Genomic DNA, 24109 nt, shown 5'->3' with positions numbered 1-24109 from the left:
GCCCACTGTTTTTAGGAGGTGTGCCACCACCAGCTTGACTTCCCTGCTTCTCCATCTGTGGTGCTTCCTCGCTCTTTGTACAGCAAGACAGCGCTTCCTGTCCTTATCTGCTCATGCCTAGAGCTCGCGTGTCTCCAGGGAGGCCTGGTCCCCTCGGTGGGGAGGGTGATGGCCCCCACGGTCTTCAGCCAGGGCACTCGTTGCCAGTGGGCTACTTTTTATGTAAACAACCTAGGAAGCCTTGTTATTTTTTTAAAAGGGAAAAAAGTACATCATAAGTGTAGATATTTGTAATTCAGATAATAATTTATAGGGTTTTGGGCCAGTGTGTATCTCACGCTGAGAATCTTTGTTCTTAATGATATAAGCTTGATTTCCAAATCACCTCAGTGTAGTGAATGTGCAGAGAGCTGTGTGGCTCTTTGGAGTGTGTACCTCAGGGAATTTTCACCGACTGAACTACCCACACAGCCAACATCAGGATGAGGGTGTGCAGCGTGTGTTGCTTTACTTACTTAGTTTGCTTTTCTCTGATTTATGGAGCTGTAGGAGCAGAGCTGCACAACATGGTGTGTGCAGTGAGTGTGGTTTCCCATCCTGCAGTGCACACCCACAGATGCACACATCTTTGGTTGCTGACTCTCTTGGAGAAGGTGGTGCAATGTGCACCTGCTCTTTGGCCATGTGCTCTGAGGATGATGCACAGCAGCATGAGGCCCTGCCCTGCGTCTCCTGCAGTGTCCCTCACTGGTGGATGTTGTCTTGCTCCCATGCTTTTCAGCTGCCCTGTCTCTGTTCTTGCCTCCTGACATTCCTTCTTCGGGGCCAGGGATGTGATTTGGTGCAGAGTGCTTGCCTAGCATGCGGGAGCTCTAGGTTCCAGCCCAGTGAGGACCCTCTTCCACCAATAGTGAAAATAGATAAACTCCATCCTTCAGTTGCTGGCTGGACCACCTCTCTGCCCCCAGGCCCCCACCTGGTGTCCTGCCTGTGGTTGCTGCAAAGGGCTCCTTGCTCTCTGGTTGCTGGTCCTCACTGCTGTGACTGCTTCCCTCCTGACCCTGTGGAGCCACAGGGAAGTCTTGCTCTTCTTCCTTTTTGTGCAGCTCTGGTTTCCCCTGGTGGGGATCGTAGCCTGCTCCTGCTCCACCAAGGCTGCGTCTCTCCTGAGTGGCGGCATCCTGGTAGGAGGCAGTACTTCAGCAACGTCAGGTAGAGGGGACTCTGCTGTGCTCTGATCCAGATGCTGCACTGTGTTCAGCAGTTCAGTGTTGAGTCAGCTCTTTCCAGATATGAGCATCTCAGGAGGGTTTCCAGACTCTTCCTGCAACAGTGAAATTGCATCCCTCAGCCTGGCCCATGGAAAGGGAGAGATGGGCACTGTACCCTAGTGTTGCATGCTCTGTGCCTCAGAAAGAACACCAAACACTGGTTTCTGATACTTGTTTCTGCCTTTGTAGAAGAGTGGTACGTTCCTGTTTGGATAGGACAGGTCCCAACATTAATCTTTCAGATTCTTAAATATCTCCACCCATGGCTTTAGCCAGCTTTGTATCCATAACAAAGTTTTCTATAAACATGAGATAAGTCTAGCTCGTGGAACTTTGTGGGGGGACAAATGTAAATTGCAGGAATCAAAAAATCTTCAAGTATAATTTGTTGCCCTTGATCAAAATCTGTTTCTTTGGTTCAGTGGGTTTATGGTGAAAATACCAGGTATTTCTCTGATTGTAGAACTGAGGGGAAGCCCTCCCACAGCTGTTCCCTTCCAGTCCTGGCCTTGCTGTCTCCCTCTTCCCAAAAGTACCATCACACCTGGTGTGAGCGAGGTGAGCAGTGCCTGTGCCTTGGAGCTGCTGGGCAGCCCCTTCCCTGGGTCAGGGTGGTAGTCTGTCTGCCCAGCAGGCAGAGGACGTAAGGGCAGCTGGGAGGAGTGCCTCTGGAGTAGGACTCCTTGGGTGGGCTTGCTCTGCCTGCTGATCCTCCAGGCACGGGAGCAGGCGCTCACCTGCACAGGGCGAAGCTGCTGTCCCTGGGTCCCCGCCACTGCAGTGCTCCCACCCCTCGCAGTCCCGGGTTCCTCTAGTGACCAGTCCTCTCAAGGACACTCACCGCAGTGTGTTCCACTTGAGTTCTTGTTGAGCACTTGGCCTAGGAAAGCAAAGAAAATAGGTACTGAGGCTGCACCTTACTGCTGAGGCACCTCTTCTCTGGGAGCGTCTCTGTGCAGAGGAAGCTTAATGTCAGCTGCAGGGCGGCACCTCAGCTGCCGCAGCTCTGCACAGACCGTGTGCCAGCCACACAGGGGCCTGCTGCAGTTTCCTGGGGGGGAAGGGAGTGGCGTGCCTTCCAGTGTTGCCCTCCTCACCTGGGTCCTCCAGCCTCTTCCTGGGCCAGCCGCCCCTTCCTGCCGAGGCCTGCTGGGCAGCACTGGGTGCAGGTCAACAAACATTTGAGAGGACCAAAGCCACCAGTCTCCCACTTGGAAAGAGGCTGCTGGTTGTGTCTCCTTGTTTCAAGTCTTCTAGGGTTTTCTATGCTCATTTCTTCTAAGTGAAGTTGCTCAAGAATTTAAGAAATTTAACAAGCAGTTAGAATATAAGATTCTTTGAGATTTTAAAGAATTTCTCCCCAATTGTCATACTTTATAAATTCTTCCTGAGAATTTCAGTGTGGTGAACTTAGCATTCAGAAATACTTCACTTTTCTTGTTTTGTGTTATTTTTATCGTATTTGTTTACTTTGTGGTACTAGGGTGGAACCTAGGGCTTTGTGCTTGCTAAGCAAGTGCTCTATTGCTGAGCTTCATCCCAGCCCTGTCTAATTTTTAAATGTGGTCCATTAACAAGCAAGTCTGAGAGTAAACCCAGTAGGTCTTCCCAAATCAGGTCCCTGGAGGGAGCCAGAACAGATGACCAGGAGGCAGTGTCTTGGTAGGGCAGGTGTCAGTGGGCTTGTTCCCCGGAGTTGGGGGAGAGCTGGTCCTTTAGCAGGGCACTTTTGGAGGTCAGGTGTGACACTTTCTCTGCCACTTGTGCATTCTGTCCTCCACTGACAGCACATATATGTCTTTCAATTCTACAGAAATGCCACATTACACATACCATACATGTGAGAAATCCTCAGTAGGAGTTGTTGAGTCCAAGAATAGTTGTATTTCAAATTTCTACATGTAATCGACTACACCAGTTATTCCTCCAGCTGTACCAGTTTTCGACACCTTTTCTAACAGTCATTAAGCTTACTTGCCAAACTGAGAAGATATGTAGAATTCATTTCTGCATTTCTGTAAAAGGTCCATCTGTATCTTTTGCCCAATTTTCACTGGGTTCTCGGAGTCCTTGGAAGAAAACCCAGGTCCTCACCCTCTTGCTTCTGCCCAGGCCTTAGAGATGGCACCTCTCCCACAAGGCATGCCGGGAGGGGAGTCTCCGCTTCCAGGACCACAGTGGCTTGCCTTTCCCTGTGGACAGTGTTCATTATAAATAAGAGTGGTGACAAAGGATTTGGGTTTGATTTTTGCCCTTAAGATTTCTGTAAGCAGCTCACTAATAGGGAAAAGCAAAATTCCTGCTTTATCCTTGGTTTGAAAACTGAATCATTCTGCAGCACTGCTGCTCAGTAAAAGGGTAAGATATGCGACATAAATAAAATTCTTTGGTATCTACCTTAAAATAAGTGATATTAATAATATGTTTCACTTCACTCAGTCTATCCAAGTATCACTTAAAACATGAGAACCAATCCATTAAATAGTAAATAGCATGGACTAGTACTAGGTAAAGAAAATGAATGATCTTCTGACCCAACAGTGACCTGGGTGAAAAGTCCCCAGAGGTTATAGGCTGTATGATTCCATTTGTATCATATCCAGAAGATGACAAAAATTACAGAAAGGACAATTATAAAAGGATAATTATAAAAGGATAAAAATTAGGGAAGTATCACATTGTAGTTTTGTATCAAGTCTTTAAAATCCTGTATTTTAGACTTGAGCTTGAAGTGTCACATCTTAAGAGTCGAGCCACACACAGCCAGTATACATTGGCCAATGTGGCTCTGAGGCACAGTGTGTTGGATTGCTGTGGAGATTCATCAATATTCATTTGTCCCTTCCTCTTTTTGAAAAAAAGAAAAAAGCATCACGAGATGTATTTATCTGAGATGTGGTCTGTGTTGATGCTGGGGATTGAGTCCAGGGTACTCGCTACATCTCCAGCCCTTTTCATTTTTTATTTTGAGGTAGGGTCTCACAAAGTTGCCTAGGCTGGCCTTGAACGTGTGACCCTTCTGCCTCAGCCTGCTGAGTCACTGGGGTCACAGTGGGCCCTGCACCACTGTGGCCAACTCTGACATGATTTTTTGTTTGTTTGTTTTTATGTTGGGGATTATACCCAGAGTTTTTACCACTGAACTACACACCCACACTCCCAACCCTTTTGTATTTTTTATTTTTCAGTTTGAGACAGGGTTTTGCAAAGTTTCTGAGATTAGCCTCAAACTCAAAATCCTGTCTCAAGCTTCCTGAGTTGTTAGGATTATAGGTCTGTACTACCACACCTGACTCTGACATATTTTTTAATTAGATTCTAAGTAAATATTCTTAACTATATAAATGTGCTGATTATTTCAGCATTCATAAAATTAATGTTGCAGAGTGCTATGTTGTTATTCACTTAGCGGAAAGGAAAGTATAGCACCCCAGACAGTAAGAAAACCTTAGTCAGGTTTTCTTAGATAGTGCTGCTCCTTTTTACAGAAAGGCTCCCAGAGTTTGCAAGTGTGAATTGCAGAAGTTGAGAGCTTCAGTAGCCAGTCGTGGTGGCCCAGTCTGGGCAGAATTCTGAACACAGGCATCCTGGGAGGGAATTTGGTGCTCTTCAGGAGGTCTGTTCATACTTGTGTTGTGACTGAACTCGCATATAAGTTACATATTTTCACATTAGTAATACATGCCTCTGAGAAATGAGCCACAGTAACTGTGTCATTGAAGAAAATACTAAGTTACCTTTATGCCATTCCTGAAAAGAAATGGAACTAAGGCTATTTGTTTCTTTCTCCTTGGAACTTGGTCTGCTTTACCTTATTGAGTGATGTGTACATATAACAAAAAACACATCTGAACCAAAGCAAAGAACCTCGTTTTGATGTGTTCAGTATTAGGATATTCTACAAGTCACTTAGGCCAAGTGTAAATAAACTTAGTCATAAAAGGGGGTTGTGCTAATCATATGATCATATAGCCACACGTATATAATACGTGGCTGTTGGAAGGATGAGAACTTTCTCTGTCCCGACTTCCGGCTCTGTGTGGAGACCCACTGTGCCGAGCACTCCCAGTCTTAGTGCTCACTGCTGGAGGGTGCTTTGATGTGCAGTACTTTATCCTCACAGCCTTTGTTTTTGGAATCAGAGAACGTTGTTTTATTCAGTAGTGAAGAGGGAAACTAGGCCTTTGAGCATGCTGAGTAAGTGCTCAGCCACTGAGCCACATCCCGAGAATTTCCACTTTTATTTTAAGACAGGATCTCACTAAATTGCTGAGGCTGGCCTCGAACTTCCACTCCTCCTGCCTCAGTCTCCCGAGTCCCTGGGATTACATTCATATGCCATCACACCTGGCTTATCTCAGGTTCTTGAGTCATTTCATTTGTCTCGATTTTAAAAAATTGGGGTGTGGGGGTGTGGGAGGGGGACATGTGCTGGAGGTTGAATCCAGAGCTTTTCACATGCTTGTCAAGCGCCCTTCTGCTGAGCTGCATCACCAGCCCTTCAGCTTCTTGTGGAACTTTGGACTTTGAGCTTCTCCGTTGGGGGGTTGATGTGGTGTCCATTTCAGCCTGGTATGAGGATCATTCCTTCCTGAGTTTGATTTCTCAGTTTGGGTTCCTGGACCAAAGGGATGGTGGGGATTCAAGCCCAGACCTTCGCAGAGTCCTCATCCCACGTCCCCAGCCTCAGAGACATGGGGAGCTCCCGGCCCAGCAAGCGCACCTGTGCTCAGCAGCTCTTCTGTTCTCTGTCCCCCACTTCTGTTGAAGGTATGGCCCTTTTTAAGGATTATGATGGGACGGGGGTAAGAGGGTGTGTCTGTTCTAATATTTTTACCTTGAGCAGGTTGGAAGCTTCTCCCCTGTCCCTTGATGTTGAGAACACAAAAGTCACAGACCAGTGTTGGCCTTTTGAAGTAGCCAGAAAGTTCACACATCATCTGGTCTGAATATCGCTGGACATGTGAGTCCTGAAGTCTGTTCACACACTACTGGTTTCAGTGCAGTAAAGCTAGCTGAGAAGAAAAAAGAAAACATCAGCACAGAAACAGCCTGGGATGTTTGTGGCACAGCTTCCATGCTTGACTCTACAGCCCCTCCTGTCAGAGCCCTGACTTGACCGTCTCTTCCGTGCGCTGAGCACGGTCTCTGCCAGTCCTGCCCTGGAGGCCCGCACAGTGAACCTGTTGGCTGCTGAGTGCTTTGGCCTGCCTCCTCTTCTCCCACGGCCGGACCCTCAGACACAAAAGGGCAGCAGACAGCATGCTTGTCCTCGGCTGCTGGCTGGCTGGTGTCCAGTGAAGGACACCACGCAGCTGCAGGAGCAGCGCAGACACAGTGCTGAAGCCTGCCCTGGTGCCAGTGTGTCGCCCGTGCTGTTTTTTGCCTGGCAGCAGAGTGCTGCTCACCAGGCTGCCCTGGCCTCTTTCTCCACCTCAGACAGTGGATTTTCTCTGCTTTCAGTGATTTCCCCGCCCCGAGTTACATCATGAAGTGCTGTGGCATTCGTGCCAGCTGTCCTGCTGGCTCCTGGACTGCTGAACCCTGACCTCTTCTCGGGTGCGTGGTCCCTGCCCAACAGGCCTCCTCCCTGTGCAGGGCGGCTCACGGCTTCTCCCCAGCACAGAGAAGGGGCGCTTCCCGCGGCTGTCTTGCCATTCAGCACAGCCCTCCCTTCTCCTGTTGACCCGGGATCTCTTGGTGCTCCTTCATCTAGTGAAAGCTTCCCCACAATGCAGGGTGTTCCACTAAAGCATGCACCTGGTCACGCCTCCTGCTGCTGTGTGGGTGCCCCTCCCTGGGGATCTCGGGCGCACCCCCTGTGTCCCGCAGGTCTGAGCACACGCACACGCAGAGGCTGGTCTCTACGTGAACTTCTAGCTGTCTGTCAATTATCAGATGCGGAACCGAGGAGCACTGCCCACTGGGGAGGCAGCCCCCAGGGCAGGGCTTCCGCCGCCTCCGCTCTGATGCAGGGGGACACGCGTGGCACCCCGGGGCTCGCGTGTGCGCGGAGGTGGACCCTGGGGTGCGCGCGGCCAAGGAAGCGGGCTCGGGGTTTCCGGGGGCGCTGGCGCGGCGGGAGGACGGCCGCTGCTGGGAGCGGGGGTGCGGCGCAGCGGGGCCCCGCGCGAGGCGCCCCCTGCGGGCGCGGGCTGCACCCCGTGCGCCCGCGGCCTGCGCGCTGCCCGGCTGGCCGCGTCGGCGGCCGGGACTCCGGCGCGGGACCCCGCGGCGGGCGGGGCGCGGCGGCCGGTCTGACGTGTCTCGGCGGGATTGGAGCCGCCGCCCTATATAGCAGCGGCGGCCCGGGCGCCGCGCCTCGAGCGTCCCGGCTTCTCGGCGGCGGGCGCGGACGGACCACGGCGGCGGGAGCCGGGTGAGGCGGGCGGCCGGCGGGGCGCGGGCGGGCGGCCGGCGGGGCGGCGACGTGTCGGCGCATGGCGGCCGCCGGCCGGGCGGCGCAGAAACTTTCCCAAGTGCGGCGGCGGCGGGCCTGGCCGGCGGGGGGCGCGGGCCGGCGGCCGCGGGGACGGGGCGCGGCTGCCCGGCCGCCGGCCGCACCTCCACCTGCCGCGCCGGGCGGCGTGGTGGCGGCAGGCTGCTCGCGGGCGCCCGGGCCCAGTGCGACCTGGACGCGCCCCGGGTCCGCGGTGAGGAACGCAGCACGGAAAAACACCCAATTTGGATGGGAGGCCGGAGGCCGAGCGGGACGCTGTCCCTTTAAGCCCGTCCCCGCCCGCGGGCGCTCGTGGCCTGTGGGAGGGACGTGCTGAGGTGGCATCTGCGAAAGTTCCTGCGCTGGCCGCCCTGACTTCCAGAACTGGAGCGCGGCCGCCCGCGCCCCGCGCCCCCAGTGCCGGCCTGGTCCGCGCCCGCGGCCGTCCGAGCACCTGGCCGCGGCTCGCGGCTCGCGGGACGGCGGTGGACGTGAGCCCGCCGCTGCGCCTGGGGGCTCGGCGCCACGACGCCCTGGAGAGCGGCTCGGAGCCTCTGCGCACTCTTCCCCTCGCACAGATAGTTGGCGCTCGGATACTTCCCCGTCGAGGAGTAAACAAGAGTCTACGTGTCTGCTCGCCAGCCAGGTTTTCAGCCAGATCTCCCAGGATCCCCCTGCCACCTCCCTTGTGGCCCCCATGCGCCTCCACCCGCTTTCTTGGGATAAAAGAGGAGGCTCTTGGCTTCTGCCCGTCTTCCTTTGGTTCTTGTTCTGTTGCATTTTGAGATGTGACTTTTTTTGCTGTGGACATTCACACCCTGGAGAACAAAACTTAAAAGTCCAGGTTGAGAATAGTTTGAGGTTCGCCTTGGGTGGACTTGATTTCTGAAGGCCCAGCTTCCTGTGGCAGAGGTAGTTCAGAGCAGGCCTGGGGTTGAGGGCCCAGGGCCCTCTGGGAATCGTGAGGCAGGTGGAGTGAGGAGACCAGTTCTCTAGCACAAAGGGGAAAAAAAGTTATAGCTTTCCCCACATCTTGATGCTGGACTTCAACAGCCACCTCAGGGACCTGTCCCCACGGTGTTTGAAAACTGGACTACTTAATATCCCGGGCCCCTTATCAATCTATACTTGGGGAGTTTCACTCAATCCAGTGAGAATTTGACATACAAATGTGGGGTCTCTGTTCCTTGATAAGGGCCTTCCTCAGGTCTCCCAGGAACTTGGAACAGGAGAGGGGAAGGGAGAAGGATGTGTCATGCTGTGTCCTTGGGTTTTTTGAGGCACTGAAGATCCGGGTGCAGCAGGTTGAACCCCTCAGTGTCACCATCAGTGAAGGCAGAGCCAGGCAGTGGGTGGAGGTTGGGGAGGCAGGGACGCCTTCCTTCAGTGCTGCTGCGTTAAACCAGAGGCAGGTGGACAGTTGGGCTGGGTAAAGCGGGAAGAATGGCTGGGCATAAGGACTCTTACCCCAGTCTCAGTTGGGGATGAGGTCTACGTTTACATGTGGTTCATCAGATATGTGCTTAAAACTGATTCTTTAAAATCAGGGTTTTGAGTTGTTAATAAGAAAAACAAAGTCTTACTGAATGGTGCCAGAACACTGCTTATTAAACGTGTCTCTGGTTGTGATCTGTTTGTCTCTACCTCTGACAAACAGTTATTTGAAATGGGCAGGCTTGGGCCCCAGTGTGTCCTGTCAAACCAGTCTCAAGTTTTCTGGAGGTTTGTGTGCTGTCCTGGGTGACCAAAGGCCTGTGCACAATGGGGCATGCTGGGGACTCTGCTTAGGTTCTCCCTGGCAGTGCTCAGCTGTGTGCAGACTCCTTATCCATTTGGACTTGTCAGTCGACCTGAGGGCTAGTTGGAATGAACTTCCAGACGGTGTGGGAGAGACTGAGGTTAGAGCAGAGCTGAGACCCGCCAGGCACAGCTCTGCACTGCAGTTGGTGAGAGCCGATGTGACGCTGCGCAAGCTTGTGTGGCTGTCACAGGCACCGAAGGTGTGCCCAGTCCTGGGAAGCAGGGTGACGGCCAGTGCCAGTGCCGATGTAAGCATGTAGGTGTAGCTCGAGGTCACGAGGACACACCTGGCTAGGTAAGGTGTGGGTGTCTGGGCTTAAGGAGTGACATTGTAGCTGGGCACAGTGGCACAGCCTGGTGCCAGCAACTTGGGGGCGGAGGCAGGAGGCTTGCAGGCTCAAAGACAGTTACAGAACTGATCAAGGCCCTGTCTTAAAATGTTGAAAAGGTCCGGGATGCAGCTGGCCCATGCACGCAGTAGGCCCTGGGTTTAATCCCCACTGCTGTTGAAGGGGAGAGGGACATCAGAGTCTGAACCAGGACAACCTCAAGTAGGAGACCAGGCCACGAAGTGCACGGTCAACAGGCAGTGGGAGGACTGCGGGGTGGGGTGGGATCAGGGACCGACCCCTGCTTCAAATTCATGAATTGGAATTTGTTGATGCTGCTGTCATATCAAATATTCCTGATCCCCCTTCAGTTAGGACACATCTCTGTGTGGCTGGGGTGAGCCCCGCCCCCACCCCCAGCGACTGTGGCCTCAGGCTGTATCATTTCCCCCTGTGTTTCTAGCCCTGGACCTAGGTCACCATCACGTCCTCTGCTTGGAGGCTGGGACTCTGCTGTGAGTCTGCAGTTGCTCTCTGGTCAGACAGGACAGTCCTGTTCCTGTTGCTGTCTCCTCCTGGGCTCAGGGCTCACACCTTCCCTGAAGCCCACTGTGTGAGTTTAGGAGCCATGAGGCTGTGTGCAGTCAGGTTGAACCCCTGGTTGCAGTTGGCCACCTGCAAGCCTCCTGCAAGACCTGGCAGTCGTGCCTCTCACTTCACGGAGTTCTTCTGGGTCCTCCCCCAGTGGCCTTTGAAGGCTTCTCCCAGTCCCGCGATTTTATGACCTCATTTCTAAATCCTCCATGGATTAGAAAAGACTGAAGCACTTTTACAGGGTGACAGCAAGAACGAAGACACTGCAAAGCCACTGCGAGTTCTTAAGGAGCTCCCAATCACCTGGACACTCAGGAGCCCTGAGGTCCCCTCTGTCCTATGCCATGGCCCTGCAGCCAGAGGCTCTCGGGAGAGGAAGGGTGGCCTTCTCCTCAGGAGAGCCTGTCAGTTGTGTGAACATTCCTGCCCACTGGTAGATTTAAAAGTTCTGACCCTCAGTGGTCACTCCCTCAGTCCCTAGAAGAGTTGGGTGGATCAGGTCGCATGTGATGTTTTGTCCAAAGCTAATGGCCTAAGAGCAAAGCTTAAAACTTGCCTGAGTATTGGTATTAATAGACGCATTATAAAGAAGATTCTGGCCTTTCTCACTTGGAGGTGCAAAGATCTTGGCTTTAAGATGTGAATAAGTAAATGTTCTCTGGTGTTTTTTTTTTTTTTTTTTTTTTCCCCCCCTCTGTTCTCTCCATCCTATCCCATCCCAGTAAAAGCTGGCAGGCTGACAGAGGCGGCCTCGGGACGGACTTTCTGGCTACCGACCGTTTTGCTGGTAAGTTTGACTCTACCACCCAAAGTGCCTCCCACAGGCAGCGTGTGTGGGGAGGGGCACACGCACCTCCTCCACCCTGCATGCCTCTGTCCCCGAGGCTCCCTTGGGCTCCTTTCCTGAGCCATCAGATGTCTCTGCGACTTTCCTCTGAGCATCACAGTTCAAGGCACACGCCCTCCAACCGCACCTCTGCCTTCCATCTGTTTTCAATCTCATTTTCTTACATGTGAATTGTTTGTTCAGAATTAACCAAATTTGGATCTTATTTTGCTTTAGGAAGCAGAACTTAATTTTCTAAACTTGGGGAGAGGTCTTATTGTGTTGTTTAAATTATGCAAAGCCTCGTTCCTTCATGTTAAGTTGCTTGGCTTTCCTGTGTTCTGCCAAGGCCTCGCACGTGTGACCCTGGGTACACACTGGGGAGAGAACAGGCCTCGCCCGTGTAGTGAGATGCTCCCTGGTGTTGGGCAGAGAGAGGGGAGCAGGCACTGCCACCTCAGAGTTGGCATCCCACCAAAGACTGTGCTTTGGGTCACTGTGTGTCCCTCCAATAGCTGAGGGACAGTGGAGGAGAAGAATCAGTCACTAGGGACATTCAGTGCTATGTGTGCCCCTGCTGGATGACCACTACAGAACATTGGAGCCGCTGCTTCCCGCCATGCCTGGGACTCTGGATGAGCACCTGGGGATCCTGCTTGACTTTTGGTAGCAACTGCCCTGAACGACATCCTGTGACATCAGGAGGCACAGGGTGAACACACTGACAGACTGGCCCTCAGGAGAAAGACCAGTGCCCCTCTGTACCAGGGGCAGGTCAGGCGAAATCAGGTGCCACTGGTCCCAGGGCCCTGAGGAAGGGCGGTGCCGACTCTGGGTGGCCTCTGTGGCGGGGAGTGGGCGCGGTTTCTCTAACCCTGCTGTCCCCTGATGGCAGCCCTCCTGAGAGGACGGTCAGCCAGCTCTCCTACCATCTGCCTTTACTCCTTTTTTTTTTTTCCTGTTCATCCCTTGGTGAAAGTTTAGGTATCAACTCACATCAAAGATTGTAAAGAAAATAAAAAGTTGTAGTTTACTTGCAAATGAAAATAAAACCCTTAGTTACAACTTGGGGGGCTGGGCTGCGGCTCAGCAGTGGAGTGCTTGCCTACCAGTGTGAAGTGTTGATTCAATCCTCAGCACCCCACATAAATAGAGGAAGTGTGTCCACCTGCAACTAAAAAGATACTTTAAAAAGTTAAAAAAAACACCTGTGGTCGATCATCTCCTAGATGACAGTCGGCTTTGGCGTTCCCTGTGCTGACTCCACCTCTCCTACCTAGTGGTTCACCCGGATCACGTGTGGCTGTGAGATCGACCATGAGCTCCGTTGCAGTCTTGACCCAGGAGAGTTTTGCTGAACACCGAAGTGGCCTGGTCCCGCAGCAGATCAAAGGTGACAGCTGCTTTGGATGCTTCTCTTGCTGACGTCCAGGCAGAGCTTGCCAAGTCCCACAGCTTTCTAGAAGGGTCTTTGCCCACCCATTGCCTGCCCTCTTCGTTTTGCATTGCTGGGTGTGCAGGCGATTGGCCGGCACGAAGGACGAATCTGGGCACATAACGGTAAAGTGCACAGCCTTCGGCAGAGTCCCTGAGCACTGACCATTTTCAAAGCTGCTGGGCCTCCTTGAGGAGGACGGCTGGGCCTGCACGCTGTCTGGGGAGCGGGGTGCAGCCATGCGCACCTCCAGAGCTCGGGGCCTTCCTGGTTCCTGGAGTCCAGCTTGTGCTTTTCACCCACAGCAAGTGAACGGAGCCAGCGAAACTGTACTTACTGTGTTTGATCAACACGGTGTGCCTAAGACACTCACGCCAACCTTGCTTGCTGTGTTTGATCAACACGGTGTGCCTAAGACACTCACGCCAACCTTGCTTACTGTGTTTGATCAACACGGTGTGCCTAAGACACTCACGCCAATGTAAAAGGAAAAGACAATTGACATTTTTTTTTCCTTCAAAATGTGGTGTGTATTTATATTATAGGACATCTTGATTTGAATACTAAATTATATATCTGAATTAAGGGTTCCAGAAATTTTCTATTAAAAGAGTAGATTGTTTTACTCCAAGTTGTTAAAACCTATTTAAAGTTTTTCAGTGACTGGATTTTCAATTTTTCCCGTTTAAAATTAATTAGAATTCAAAACCCTGCCTCAGTCCTGCTGACCACACTTTGAATGTGTGTTTCCAGCCCTGGGTGCTGCTGCTCACGTGGTTTTGAGTGTGTGGGGCCTGGGGTCTTTCTACTTGGTGCATCACTCTATGAGTGAAGGCAGCACTGAGGGTGCCCACCCTGGGCAGCGCCCCTTGTCCTGGTGCAGGTCTTGCCCGACTGGCTCAGAGGCTGTCCTCCCTTCCAGGTGCCTCTGGCTTGATGCTCTTTTCGGGCCTTGCTGTTGCTGGGCCCCTCCTGGCTCTGGGAGCTCAGGGGAACCCAGGACAGCCACACCCTTGCTTCGGCAGAGATCGTGCTTAATGGGACAAAAACATGAACAGAGAGCCATGAAAGCCACAGTGATAGGCACCCTGACTTGTGCCAGGCTCGCTGTTTCTGCTGTGATGGGGACAGAGGCTGCCCTTCCCATGGGAGCTGATTTCAGCACTGTGTGTTATGGTGCAGTGTCAGTTGGGGCACACTCACACGTGGCTCTTACAGACTGTGCTGGGCAGCACTGTGACTATCTTGCTCTGTGGCAGTCACATCCAACAGTCATGCTTTTCGTTTTTTGATTTTTGTTTTTTGTTTTCAGTAGATATTAGAATCTTGAGGTTCTGCAGCCATCTTTGGCAAGTTCTGCCTTCAGGGGCTCACTGGCCCCAGTCTGGGATAGGGCTCACAGTTACTGTGCTGACCATTCAGGAGACCCCCTCAAGCAGGGAGGACTTAGCATCAGGGATCAGGAGTCTCTGGCCCACTCTGGCTCACATTGAGAGGGCCTGATGACCACTGGCCTTTCCCCTTGCTCGGAATGGGAAGAGTCCAGGGTGTCACTCAAGCAGTTGGCATGTCAGGGGAGGGCTCCCACAGAACCTCCAGATGTGAACTCATGTCTCCCTCTCATCTCTACGGTTGGTCCAGTAGCCACTTTGAATTCGGAAGAGGAGAGCGACCCGCCCACCTACAAGGATGCCTTCCCTCCACTTCCTGAGAAAGCAGCCTGCCTGGAAAGTGCCCAGGAACCTGCTGGAGCCTGGAGCAACAAGATCCGGCCCATCAAGGCCTCCGTCATCACTCAGGTGGGTCTGTGTCCTCCCTACCCATTGGTCACTTGGGGGACAGAGTCTGGTGGAAGGCAGGAGCCTGCTCTACCTCACCAGCCCTGCCCCAGGGCTGGCCCGTGGCACGTGCAGGCCACGCTGGGCATGTCTGCGGCCCCGGCTCTTCCCCAGGGTGGTCTGGTCCTCATCCCCACCAGCTGGAACTACCTTCCGTGTCCGGACAGCAGGGCTGTCGGCGGGTCTGCCTAGAGCATCAGCCAGCTTCTGCTTCTCTGGCTGCACATGCGCTTCCCCTGTGACCTGACCTGGAGCTGTTGGTGGGGAGCTTCCCACTGCTGCCAACTGTCGTGCTGGCGATCTTTTTTTTTTTTTTTTTTTTTTTGCGGTGCTGGGGATTGAACCCAGGACCTTGTGCTTGCAAGGCAAGCACTCTAATGACTGAGCTATCTCCCCAGCCCACGTGATCTTGTTGTGAGTGCCACTTGCTCTGGTCCCAGCCCCTCACCAGCAGCAGTTGGTCCCTCTTGCTTCCACTCTTACCTCTCCTTGACCCGGTGCCTGTAAGGTCACTGGGTCGTCAAGCAGAATGTGCCCTGCTTTAGAAATGTGTTGTCTTCGACTGCAGGGTGTCCAGGCAGTGCCCCTGACATGCCCTGGTGGCCTCCTGTTGCCCAGCCATCCTGGGTGCCGATGGCACCTCCGCCCACGTGGCCACCTCCTGCATGTGGCCCCACAGGCTCCTATTGCCTGGGGCTCCATCCTCCTCCTTGGTGTGCCGCAGCAGTGGTCCTCAGCCCCCAGCCCCGGAGCAGCCTCCTGTGGGGGCATGCTGCTTGTGGAGGGTGGGGCTCCCCAGTGCCTGCTGGGCGCCTTCTTCTCTGACATCCCAGCCTCCCTGCTCTGACCTCCCTGACAGGTGTTCCACGTGCCTCTGGAGGAGAGGAAGTACAAGGACATGAACCAGTTTGGGGAAGGCGAGCAAGCCAAGATCTGCCTTGAGATCATGCAGAGGACAGGCGCCCACCTGGAGCTGTCCCTGGCCAAGGACCAAGGCCTCTCCATCATGGTCTCAGGGAAGCTGGACGCTGTCATGAAAGCCCGGAAGGACATTGTGGCGCGATTGCAGACTCAGGTGAGTGTCCCCGGCTCCCTGTGCAGGCTAGCGCCTCTGGATTCTGCCCGTGCAGCAGCTCGGTCGTGTGGAATCAGAACAGTGACATTTAGAACCTCGACGTTGCTGTGGCCTGGAGCACCTACCCTTCTGGCATCTGAGTGGATGTACTGGACATGTAGAGGCTCGTCCCAGAGTTTGAGACACTGAGAAAACCCTGGGCTGACTGGACAGTACAAAGCTGCACCCTGACTTCACTAAGAACGGCTGACCTGTTTGTGTTCGTACACATTACCAATTTTAGATTTTCTTTTTCTTGTTTTTTTGGTGGTATTGTGGATTAGACCCAGAGGCTTTTGAGACCAGGTCTTGCTAAGTTGCCCAGGCTGGCCTGGAACTGGCGATCCTGCCGCATCTCCAGGCAGATTTCGTTTGTTTCAAACCTATTCTTATTCTTGGCCGTCTGGTGCTGGCACTTGGAATTTATCTGGGAACTGTTGGAGTAAGTAAATCTACTGTGCACTTTCCCAAGACCAAGGGAGAGGTCGAGGGCCTCGCTGAGTCTCGGGACAGCCTCCATGCTGGATGTTTGTTCAGAACTGGCTCCTCCACCTGCTGCTGTGGGAGCTGGCTCAGGGTCACCAGAGTTTGTGTGCTGTGTGTGACCCTGTGCTGCCACAGGCTCAGCCACACAGGGTCCAGGGACATCCCAGACTCCCAGCGGCCTCATGGGATTGCGCAGGTTGAGGTCACAGGTGGAAGTGCTGCTTGTGGTGGTTCGGAATAGAGACTCTGAAGCTTGTCACAGACTTTGAGCGTCTGCTTTGTGACTGGACACCTGCAGGGAGGACAGGTCCCCACCCCTGTGCATGGGCCATGCCCTTGCCGCTTGCTTGCTTGCTGGATTTAACGGTGCCAGGACTGGAGCCCAGGGCCTCACGCATGCTAAAAACTGCTCTGCTGCTGAGCCACACCCTGGCCCCGGATCATTTCAAAACAAACCTCATACCCGTTATTTTGCCAGCAAATAGTTTACTCTGTGTGTATGACTTCTTCGGGGCACTAGGGATGGAGCCCAGGCTGCTTGCCTACTGGTGTCGTGCCGAGAGCTCACGTGAGGAAGCCGATCATGGTGGCACTTCCAGGCTTGGCCCAGGCTGTGCTCAGACCTGTCACTGTCAGGGGGTCCTCCAGCTGGTATTCAGGTCAGCGTCAGTCACCGTCTACACCCGTGTGTGACCGCAGTGTCGCAAGTCCCTCCTCAGTGGCATACCCCTCCCCTCTGCATGTCGCTGCTTGTGGGCAGCACCCTGTGCTGCTGCCCCGCGCATGGGCTGAGGCTGGGGTGGAGCCTGGGCTGGCTGAGAGCATGGGCTGAGGCTGGGGTGGAGCCTGGGCTGGCTGAGAGCCTGCAGGTGGTCTGTGCGTGTGGCGTAGACCTGAGCTTGCCTGTGGGCAGGCTGTCTTCAGCCTGCCCTGTTGATTGGCCTTCCCATGGGTCTGTGGCTTCACAGTGTGTTTTTCCTGGCACTGGGGTTTGAACCCAGGGGTGCTCTACCACTGAGCCACACGCCCAGCCCTTTCTGCGTTTTTCTTTAGGACAGGATCTCACTGAGTGACCCAGGCTGGCCTCCATCTGGCCACTTCCTGCCTCAGCCTGCGGAGTCTTATGGTCCCAGGCTGCACTACCACCCCTGCATATGATTGGTGCTGCCCCCCCAGGGGGTGACCTGCTGTGCTTCCTTTTCTGCATCTGCTGAGTGGGAAGTGCCTGGCGGGTCCTGGGTCCTCTCCCCTTGCTCCAGCGTCAGCGTCTTCCTCAGTGATCAGGCAGGGGTCTTAGTTAAAGTTGTCATGAACGGGGGGTGCTCAGCAGCAAGTGCCCTGTCCTGGCAGGCCACGTTCCCACTCCCTTACCACCCTGGCCTCGGCCATTCCTGGTGGAAAGGCATCCTGGGCTGGGCTGGTTCCTTCCTGCAGACCTGCAGTCAGCTGTGTCTCTGCAGGATCCTCGAGTGGGATCTGCAGTTGGAAGTGCCAACCAGATGCAGGAGCAGGGTTGTCAGGGGACACTTGTAGGAGGACGGCCATGAGGCAGACCAGCTCTAGTTAAGATGAAGGTGGCAGGGCTTTTAAGTGGAAGTAGTGCTTTTTTCTAGGTTTACCTGTGTAGTTAGGCTCATTTGTTTCCATTTATTTCCACTTTTTAAAATATCATTTTAAGCTGGGTGTGATAGTGCACACACCCATGATCCCAGCTATTCAGGAGGCTGAAGCAGGAAGATTGCAGGTTCAAGACCAGCCTCAGCAACTAAGTGAGACTCCATCTGAAAATGAAATGTTCACAGAGGGCGGGGTGTGGCTAGGGCAGCAGTGGCAAAGTTCCGGCCTCATTCCCCAGAACCACAGAAATGAGAGAAAGGCGTGCTTCAGAACTTTCCTGACTGCAGCCCGGGGCTCTGCCGTCGGGGCTCTGGGGTTCCTCGCCCTGTCTGCACCCTCCCTGGGGTGGCAGCTGCTCCTCCTCCGTGGTTTGCTGCTCTGCATTCAATAAGTGGTGCCTGCCACGTGCCCTCGCCGCAGCGCAACGGGTGTGCAGGGCTCACTCACTGATGGCTTCCGTGGTGTCTCTAGGCTCTGCGGGTTGAATTCTGTTCATAACACCATTTCCTGCTCTTCCCAGTGCCTCCTGGGATGGATTCTGTACGTGGAGGTCAGGTGGACTAATGGTCACCTGCATGCTGTGCCCTGCAGCCAGTTCTTCACCTGCAGAGGTGGTGTGTGCCCACCCACCGGCAGTGCAAAGGCCAGGCGCACACCTGGGTTTTGCCAGTCTGAGAGTTGAACACACTTTTCATTTGCAGGTTTTGTTTTGTTTTTCCCTGTGTGGTAACCCAGGGTGCTTAACCACAGAGCCACATCTTTTTTATTTTATTTTATTTTTTAAGTTTTGAGGCAGGGTCTCACCGAGATGCTTTGAACTTGTGATCCTCCTGCCTGGGCCTCCCTAGCTGGTAGGGTCACTGGCGTGCACCACAGAGATATTGGTCCTTTAGCCTTTTTCCGTGAAGTTCTTTCCACGCAGTTTCAGGAGCTCACTATGTCAGAGCTTAAGACCCTTTACCAGAGCAGAGAAGGTGACACACCCTGTGAGGCAGCTACTCAGAAGCTGAGTCAGGAGGGTCAGGAGTTCAAGGCCAACCTCAGCAGTATGGCTGAGACCCTGTCTTAGAACAAAACAAAAAGGGCTGGCTTGTTGCTCAGTGGCAGGTAAGGTTGACTAGGGCAGGTAAGGCCCTGTGGCCAGTTCCCACTCCCACAGAAAAATCTTAGTTATTGTAAAAATCACAACTGACCTTTTTCTATCTGTCGTTTAGTTGATCCTGGTAAGTTTTGCTTAGTGAATGTGTTATTATGTGATCACATCTATTATCTGTGTTACTTTGAGTCATTGTTAGGAAAGGTCATCTCGTTCACCAGTCAGAGTTCTCCGTACCTTCTTCAGACCTGTGTCAGGACACTCTTGGTTTCAGTCTGGGTCTCTGGGATGCATCTCAGACGGGGGGAGGGATTGGTTCAGTCGCCTCTTCCCACGAGCGGTCACACTGAGTGGTCACTGCATCAGCCCAATCTCAGAGGACCATCCTCCCCAGCAGCTGGACAACTGCTCCTGTCGTGTCCTCAGTGCACAGCATCCTGCCCTGGTCTGCATCTGCGCCGAGGTTCCCAGCCATGGCGTGTGTGTCACCACTGTCACCACCTTGCCCTGAGCGTTCCAAGGGCTTTCTGCTCTGTCCCATCTGGCTTGGTCTTAGCAGGCAAGCCTTCCTGTCGACCCTGCTCTCAGCTGCGGTGATTCTTAGAAATGAGCCCTTCAGGAACGACACCTGTGTGGTGTGAGCATCCGGTGAGATCTCTTTCCTGTTAGGTATTTATTTTTAGATTGGTGCCCATCTTCTTCATTTCACTTGTGGTGCCAGGACCCTGGACATGCTGGGCAAGCACCCCACCACTGAGCCAGCCCTGGTTCCCAGTTCCTGCCTTTTGTTGTGCTTATGTCTGACTTTTCTTTTTCTCTCGGTTGTGCGGGGTATGGAGCCCCAGGCCTCATGCACCAGACAGCTCCCTGCCGCTTGTTGGTCTAAGTTAGGCTGCTGACTTTGAGTCTAGGAGTAGATACGGCATTTGCACCAGGTTCCAGGAGTGCGGTCACATGCCTGTTCCTGCCCAGCCTCTGTGCCCGCTCTCTCTGTGGCAGGTCACCTCGTGCCGTTCTGCCACCTGGGGAGCATTTGGTGGGCATTCCAAGCAGAGAGTGCCTTGTTCAAAGAACTGCAAGTATTCTTGTTTTCTTGGGTTTGCTATCTGCCACAGGCCTCAGCAACTGTTGCCATTCCTAAAGAGCACCATCGCTTTGTGATCGGCAAAAATGGAGAGAAATTGCAAGACTTGGAGCTAAAAACCGCAACCAAAATCCAGATCCCACGCCCAGATGACCCCAGCAATCAGATCAAGATCACTGGCACCAAAGAGGGCATTGAGAAAGCTCGCCATGAGGTCCTGCTCATCTCTGCTGAGCAGGTGAGGCCTCTGCGCGCCCCGCCAAGGCCGGCCTCGCTGCTTGTGGCGGTCGCTGCTGTGTGGACCAGGTCTTCGCAGGTGTTCTCACAGTGCACCTGTGCTTCCCAGGACAAGCGTGCTGTGGAGAGGCTGGAGGTGGAGAAGGCCTTCCACCCCTTCATTGCTGGGCCATACAACAGGCTGGTGGGCGAGATCATGCAGGAGACGGGGACGCGTATCAACATCCCCCCACCCAGTGTCAACCGGACAGAGATCGTCTTCACGGGAGAGAAGGAGCAGCTGGCTCAGGCTGTGGCCCGCATCAAGAAGATCTACGAGGAGAAGGTGTGCTGCGGGCAGGACGAAGGGTGGGCGCTGAGTCCGGAGGTTTGGTCAGGGCTCCACTTGGCCCCGTGGTCTCTCCTCCTTGGACTCAGTCTCTCTGTATGGCAGTGACCTGGTTGGGGCTTGGTGCCCCCACACTGCTGGCCCCTAGGATGGTTGCCCTGTGCATGCTGGTAGGTCACCTCCAGGCATGGCACCTGAGGCTCAGATCTGTTCATGTCTTTGGTGAAACTAACTCAGATTGACCAACTTTGAGGGCTGAGGCTTATTCCCTGATTTGGGGAAAGGACTTGGAGTTCTTATATCTTTCAGGTCCCTGTTACCATGCGGGGCGACCTAGCTCAGGGGAAGTCCAGTCCTTGAGAAGTGGAGTTTCTGGGGCGGGTTGGTCTTGGTCCCCACTTTGTGGGAATTGGCATTGGTAGTTGGGGTCCTTTGGCACGTTGCTTCCTCTACTGGCCGCGAAGGCCTATGCCCGCTGCCTGCCTCTGCCCCTCTCCCTCTGACTGACCCTGACCTCCCCTGTAGAAAAAGAAGACCACGACCATTGCAGTGGAGGTGAAGAAGTCTCAGCACAAGTATGTCATCGGGCCGAAAGGCAACTCGCTGCAGGAGATCCTGGAGAGAACTGGGGTTTCTGTCGAGATCCCACCCTCGGACAGCGCCTCTGAGACCGTGATCCTGCGCGGGGAGCCTGAGAAGCTGGGGCAGGCGCTGACTGAAGTCTACGCCAAGGTAGCTGCCTGAGGGAGGTGTGCTCTGCTCTGTGGTCCTGGGGGCCCGTGCCCAGCTGGGGGAGCGCCCGCCCCTGAGCCCGAGCGCACAGTTTGGTTCTGTTTTACACCCTCGGGCTCCACAAACCCCCAAGTCTGTTCTCCTGTCTCCCCAGGCCAGCAGCTTCACAGTCTCTTCAGTGTCTGCCCCTCCTGTCTCCCCAGGCCAACAGCTTCACAGTCTCCTCGGTGTCTGCCCCTTCCTGGCTTCACCGTTTCATCATTGGCAAGAAAGGGCAGAACCTGGCCAAGATAACACAGCAGATGCCAAAGGTAAGGAAGCCTTCTCCGACGGTTGTGTGACGTCTTGCTGCTATTTGTCCTGTGGTGCCTTCGAGGCTGGCACACTCTCCAGCTCATACACCCTGCTGGGCCAGCTTCTGAGGCTAGTTATGGGATCTAGACTCGATCCGATCTCTGTGACCAGAGAGGACATTGATAGGCCTGACAGATGTCTTCAGAGCATGCATCTAGCGGTCGTGCTGTGCCGACTTCCTGCGACTTGCGTGCCTCTTCACCCTCTGCACTGCCATCCTTACCAAAGGGGACGGGCTGGGGTGCTTCTCAGAACGCAAGGCCCCAGGTGTGGTCCCCAGCACCACAAGAATGAATGACTTTAACCGCCCCCAGAGGGCACGGAGGCACCCAGGCGACTGGGGAAGCAGCGCAAGGCTGCCGTCACCCTCAGGCCTGCTCTGCTGAGCTGGTGTCATGGCTGTGGACTCCTGGTTCACCCAGGTGCTGGTGGCTGCGCTGGCAGGTGCACTGGCAGGAGGGAGCGAGCACCCCGCCCAGACAGCTGTTCTGGCTTCAAAGCTCCGCCCTATCCAACCCAGGCGGAGCCAGCCCTCCAGAAGTGACCACACAGGTGGAGTAGCAGTGACGTTCTTGTGCTTAAGTCAGTGGCTCTGGGCCAACAGCATGTGTAGGACATGAGCTGGTTCAGCTGACCAGACCATGGTCTTTGTGCCCAGGTAGCGCCCACCCACCTCCCTTCTGTACTCGGTAGTGGTGGTGGGTGTGACTGTCCTTCACCTGTGTTTTGTGAAGCAGCTGGGGGCTGCAGCTGCACTGCCCCTCTGCTTGCTTGGGTCTGGTAGGTCCACATTGAGTTCACTGAAGGAGAGGACAAGATCACCTTGGAAGGCCCCACGGAGGACGTGGCTGTGGCCCAGGAGCAGATCGAAAGCATGGTCAAGGACCTGGTGAGCTACCCGGGCAGCCCGTGCGGGGCAGGACCCTCGGGTCCCCTCACCTGAGGCACGGGTTCAGAACAGTCAGGAGCTAGCTGGAGTCCCCGGGGAGGAGACTTTCGTTTTAAAGAGGGGCCTTTCAAATAACCAGGCAGATCCCAGGGACCACAGGGACCCTCTCCACTGACGTGGCCTGTGCTCCTCCCACAGGTCCACCGGATGGACTACGTGGAGATCAGCATTGACCACAGGTTCCACAGGCACCTCATCGGGAAGAGCGGGGCCAACAGTGAGTGTGCTGGGGCAGGCAGTGTGGCAGCAGCCAGGCCAGGCCTGCTGGCCCTTCTGGTGGCCTTGGGAGCCCCGGGGAAGGCCTGGCCAGGGCCCCACACCCCTCTCACAGCTGGCCTGCTGGGTGTGGCCTTCATACTGGGAGGCCTGGCAGACTGGTGCCCAGCTGCCTGCCCGGAGCCACCACCCCAGGGAAGGTGCAGGTGAGCCCGCAGCCACTGCCACAGTCCTCAGCACTGGGTGTGTCTGGGTCACACGTAGGGATAGCACGAGGGTGAGTGGCTGGGCTCGTGTGGCAGGAGCACTTGGCTGCGACCTGAGTGGCCTCCGTGAGCCTGGTGCTGTGCCCCCGCCTGCATGTGTCCTCTGAGCAGCTCCAGGCATCACCCTGGGGTGTGGGATTGAAAGCGCACACACAGGCTCCCTGGCTGGAGGGTCCCTCCTGAGCCTGCTTGCAGCTGGCCCCAGGCACCCTCGTCCGTGGCAGGAACGTGACATCCTGCCTGACGCTGGGATGAGGGCCTTGGCCAGTGCACCGCCACCCGCTGCCTCTGCACCCACCTGACCTCGGCTCTGAGGTTTGCTCTTTGTTCTGGTTTGAAACTACCAGGATGCGCAGTAGCGCGGCTCTGCCCACGTAGGGACCGTCTTGTTCTGATCCAGTTCCAGACCCTTGTTTTTTGTTTTTGTTTTTTTTTTTTTTGGTTTTTTTCATAATCTTAAGTCTGCTGCCCACTTCTGTTCTGCTGCTCTTGAAACCTGCGTCGTTCCCTCTCCCTAGAATAGCTGGTTCTTCGTATTTGTCCCCATCACAGACAGCACGGCTGAGAACGTCTGTCAGGAGCCCTCTGTGGACACTTGGGAGCTGCTGCTCCTCGCCACACAGTGGGTGGCGACTGCCCTGTTGCCTGGTGCGGCTCCACAGGTCGGGGCCTTTCTCTGTCCAGAGCAGGTGGCAGCGGGATCGTTGGCCTCCCCACTTGTTTTGTGAAGACAGCGACCCACTCAGTGCGGGTCCGAGTGGGGGGAGTCTCTGAGTCCGAGCTGATGCGCGTGACCTTCTTCTTACACTAATTGCAAACTTGCACTTCATGCCTCCTGGGATCTTCCAACATTCGAAAGCCCAACCCCACCCCAGAGTAGCTGCCCTCCGACTCCATGGCCTCACAGTTGGGCACCTCAGGCAGTGCCAACCGTTGATGCTGAGAGCTGCCTGCTCCAGAAACCATGCAGTCCAGCAAAGGCTGTCACCAGCTCCCAGTGCAGATAGTGGACGCTCCCATGTCGGAGGCTAGTGGTCGTTCTGGGTCAGTGGGGCTTGGCCCTCCTCGTCGTCAGGCATTGCGGAGCTGGTAGCTTCT

At 54.6% G+C, this 24109-nt stretch overlaps 1 protein-coding gene across 3 annotated transcripts in view; it reads left to right on the top strand.

Annotated features, from left to right (window-relative positions):
- Positions 1-24109, top strand: part of HDLBP (high density lipoprotein binding protein) — a 60788-nt gene that overhangs the window by 21895 nt on the left and 14784 nt on the right. The window contains exons 2-11 of one of the 3 annotated variants that reach the window (XM_079133662.1): positions 11156-11220; positions 12540-12652; positions 14339-14493; positions 15392-15607; positions 19961-20167; positions 20276-20491; positions 21020-21226; positions 21430-21537; positions 22365-22469; positions 22668-22746. In XM_079133662.1, coding sequence (XP_078989788.1) covers positions 12577-12652; positions 14339-14493; positions 15392-15607; positions 19961-20167; positions 20276-20491; positions 21020-21226; positions 21430-21537; positions 22365-22469; positions 22668-22746 — 1369 coding nt within the window. In that variant the 5' untranslated portion in view covers positions 11156-11220; positions 12540-12576. Of the gene's footprint in view, positions 1-11155; positions 11225-12488; positions 12653-14335; positions 14494-15391; positions 15608-19960; positions 20168-20275; positions 20492-21019; positions 21227-21429; positions 21538-22364; positions 22470-22667; positions 22747-24109 lie in introns of all 3 variants that reach the window. The other 2 variants (XM_079133660.1, XM_079133661.1) reach the window with 2 other exon arrangements.

Source organism: Sciurus vulgaris, assembly GCF_902686455.1.
Source record: "Sciurus vulgaris genome assembly, chromosome: 3".
In the NCBI taxonomy this organism is placed as follows: Eukaryota; Metazoa; Chordata; class Mammalia; order Rodentia; family Sciuridae; genus Sciurus; species Sciurus vulgaris.
Note: the sequence above shows the minus strand (reverse complement) of the source record. Positions and strands in the feature narration are given on the sequence as shown.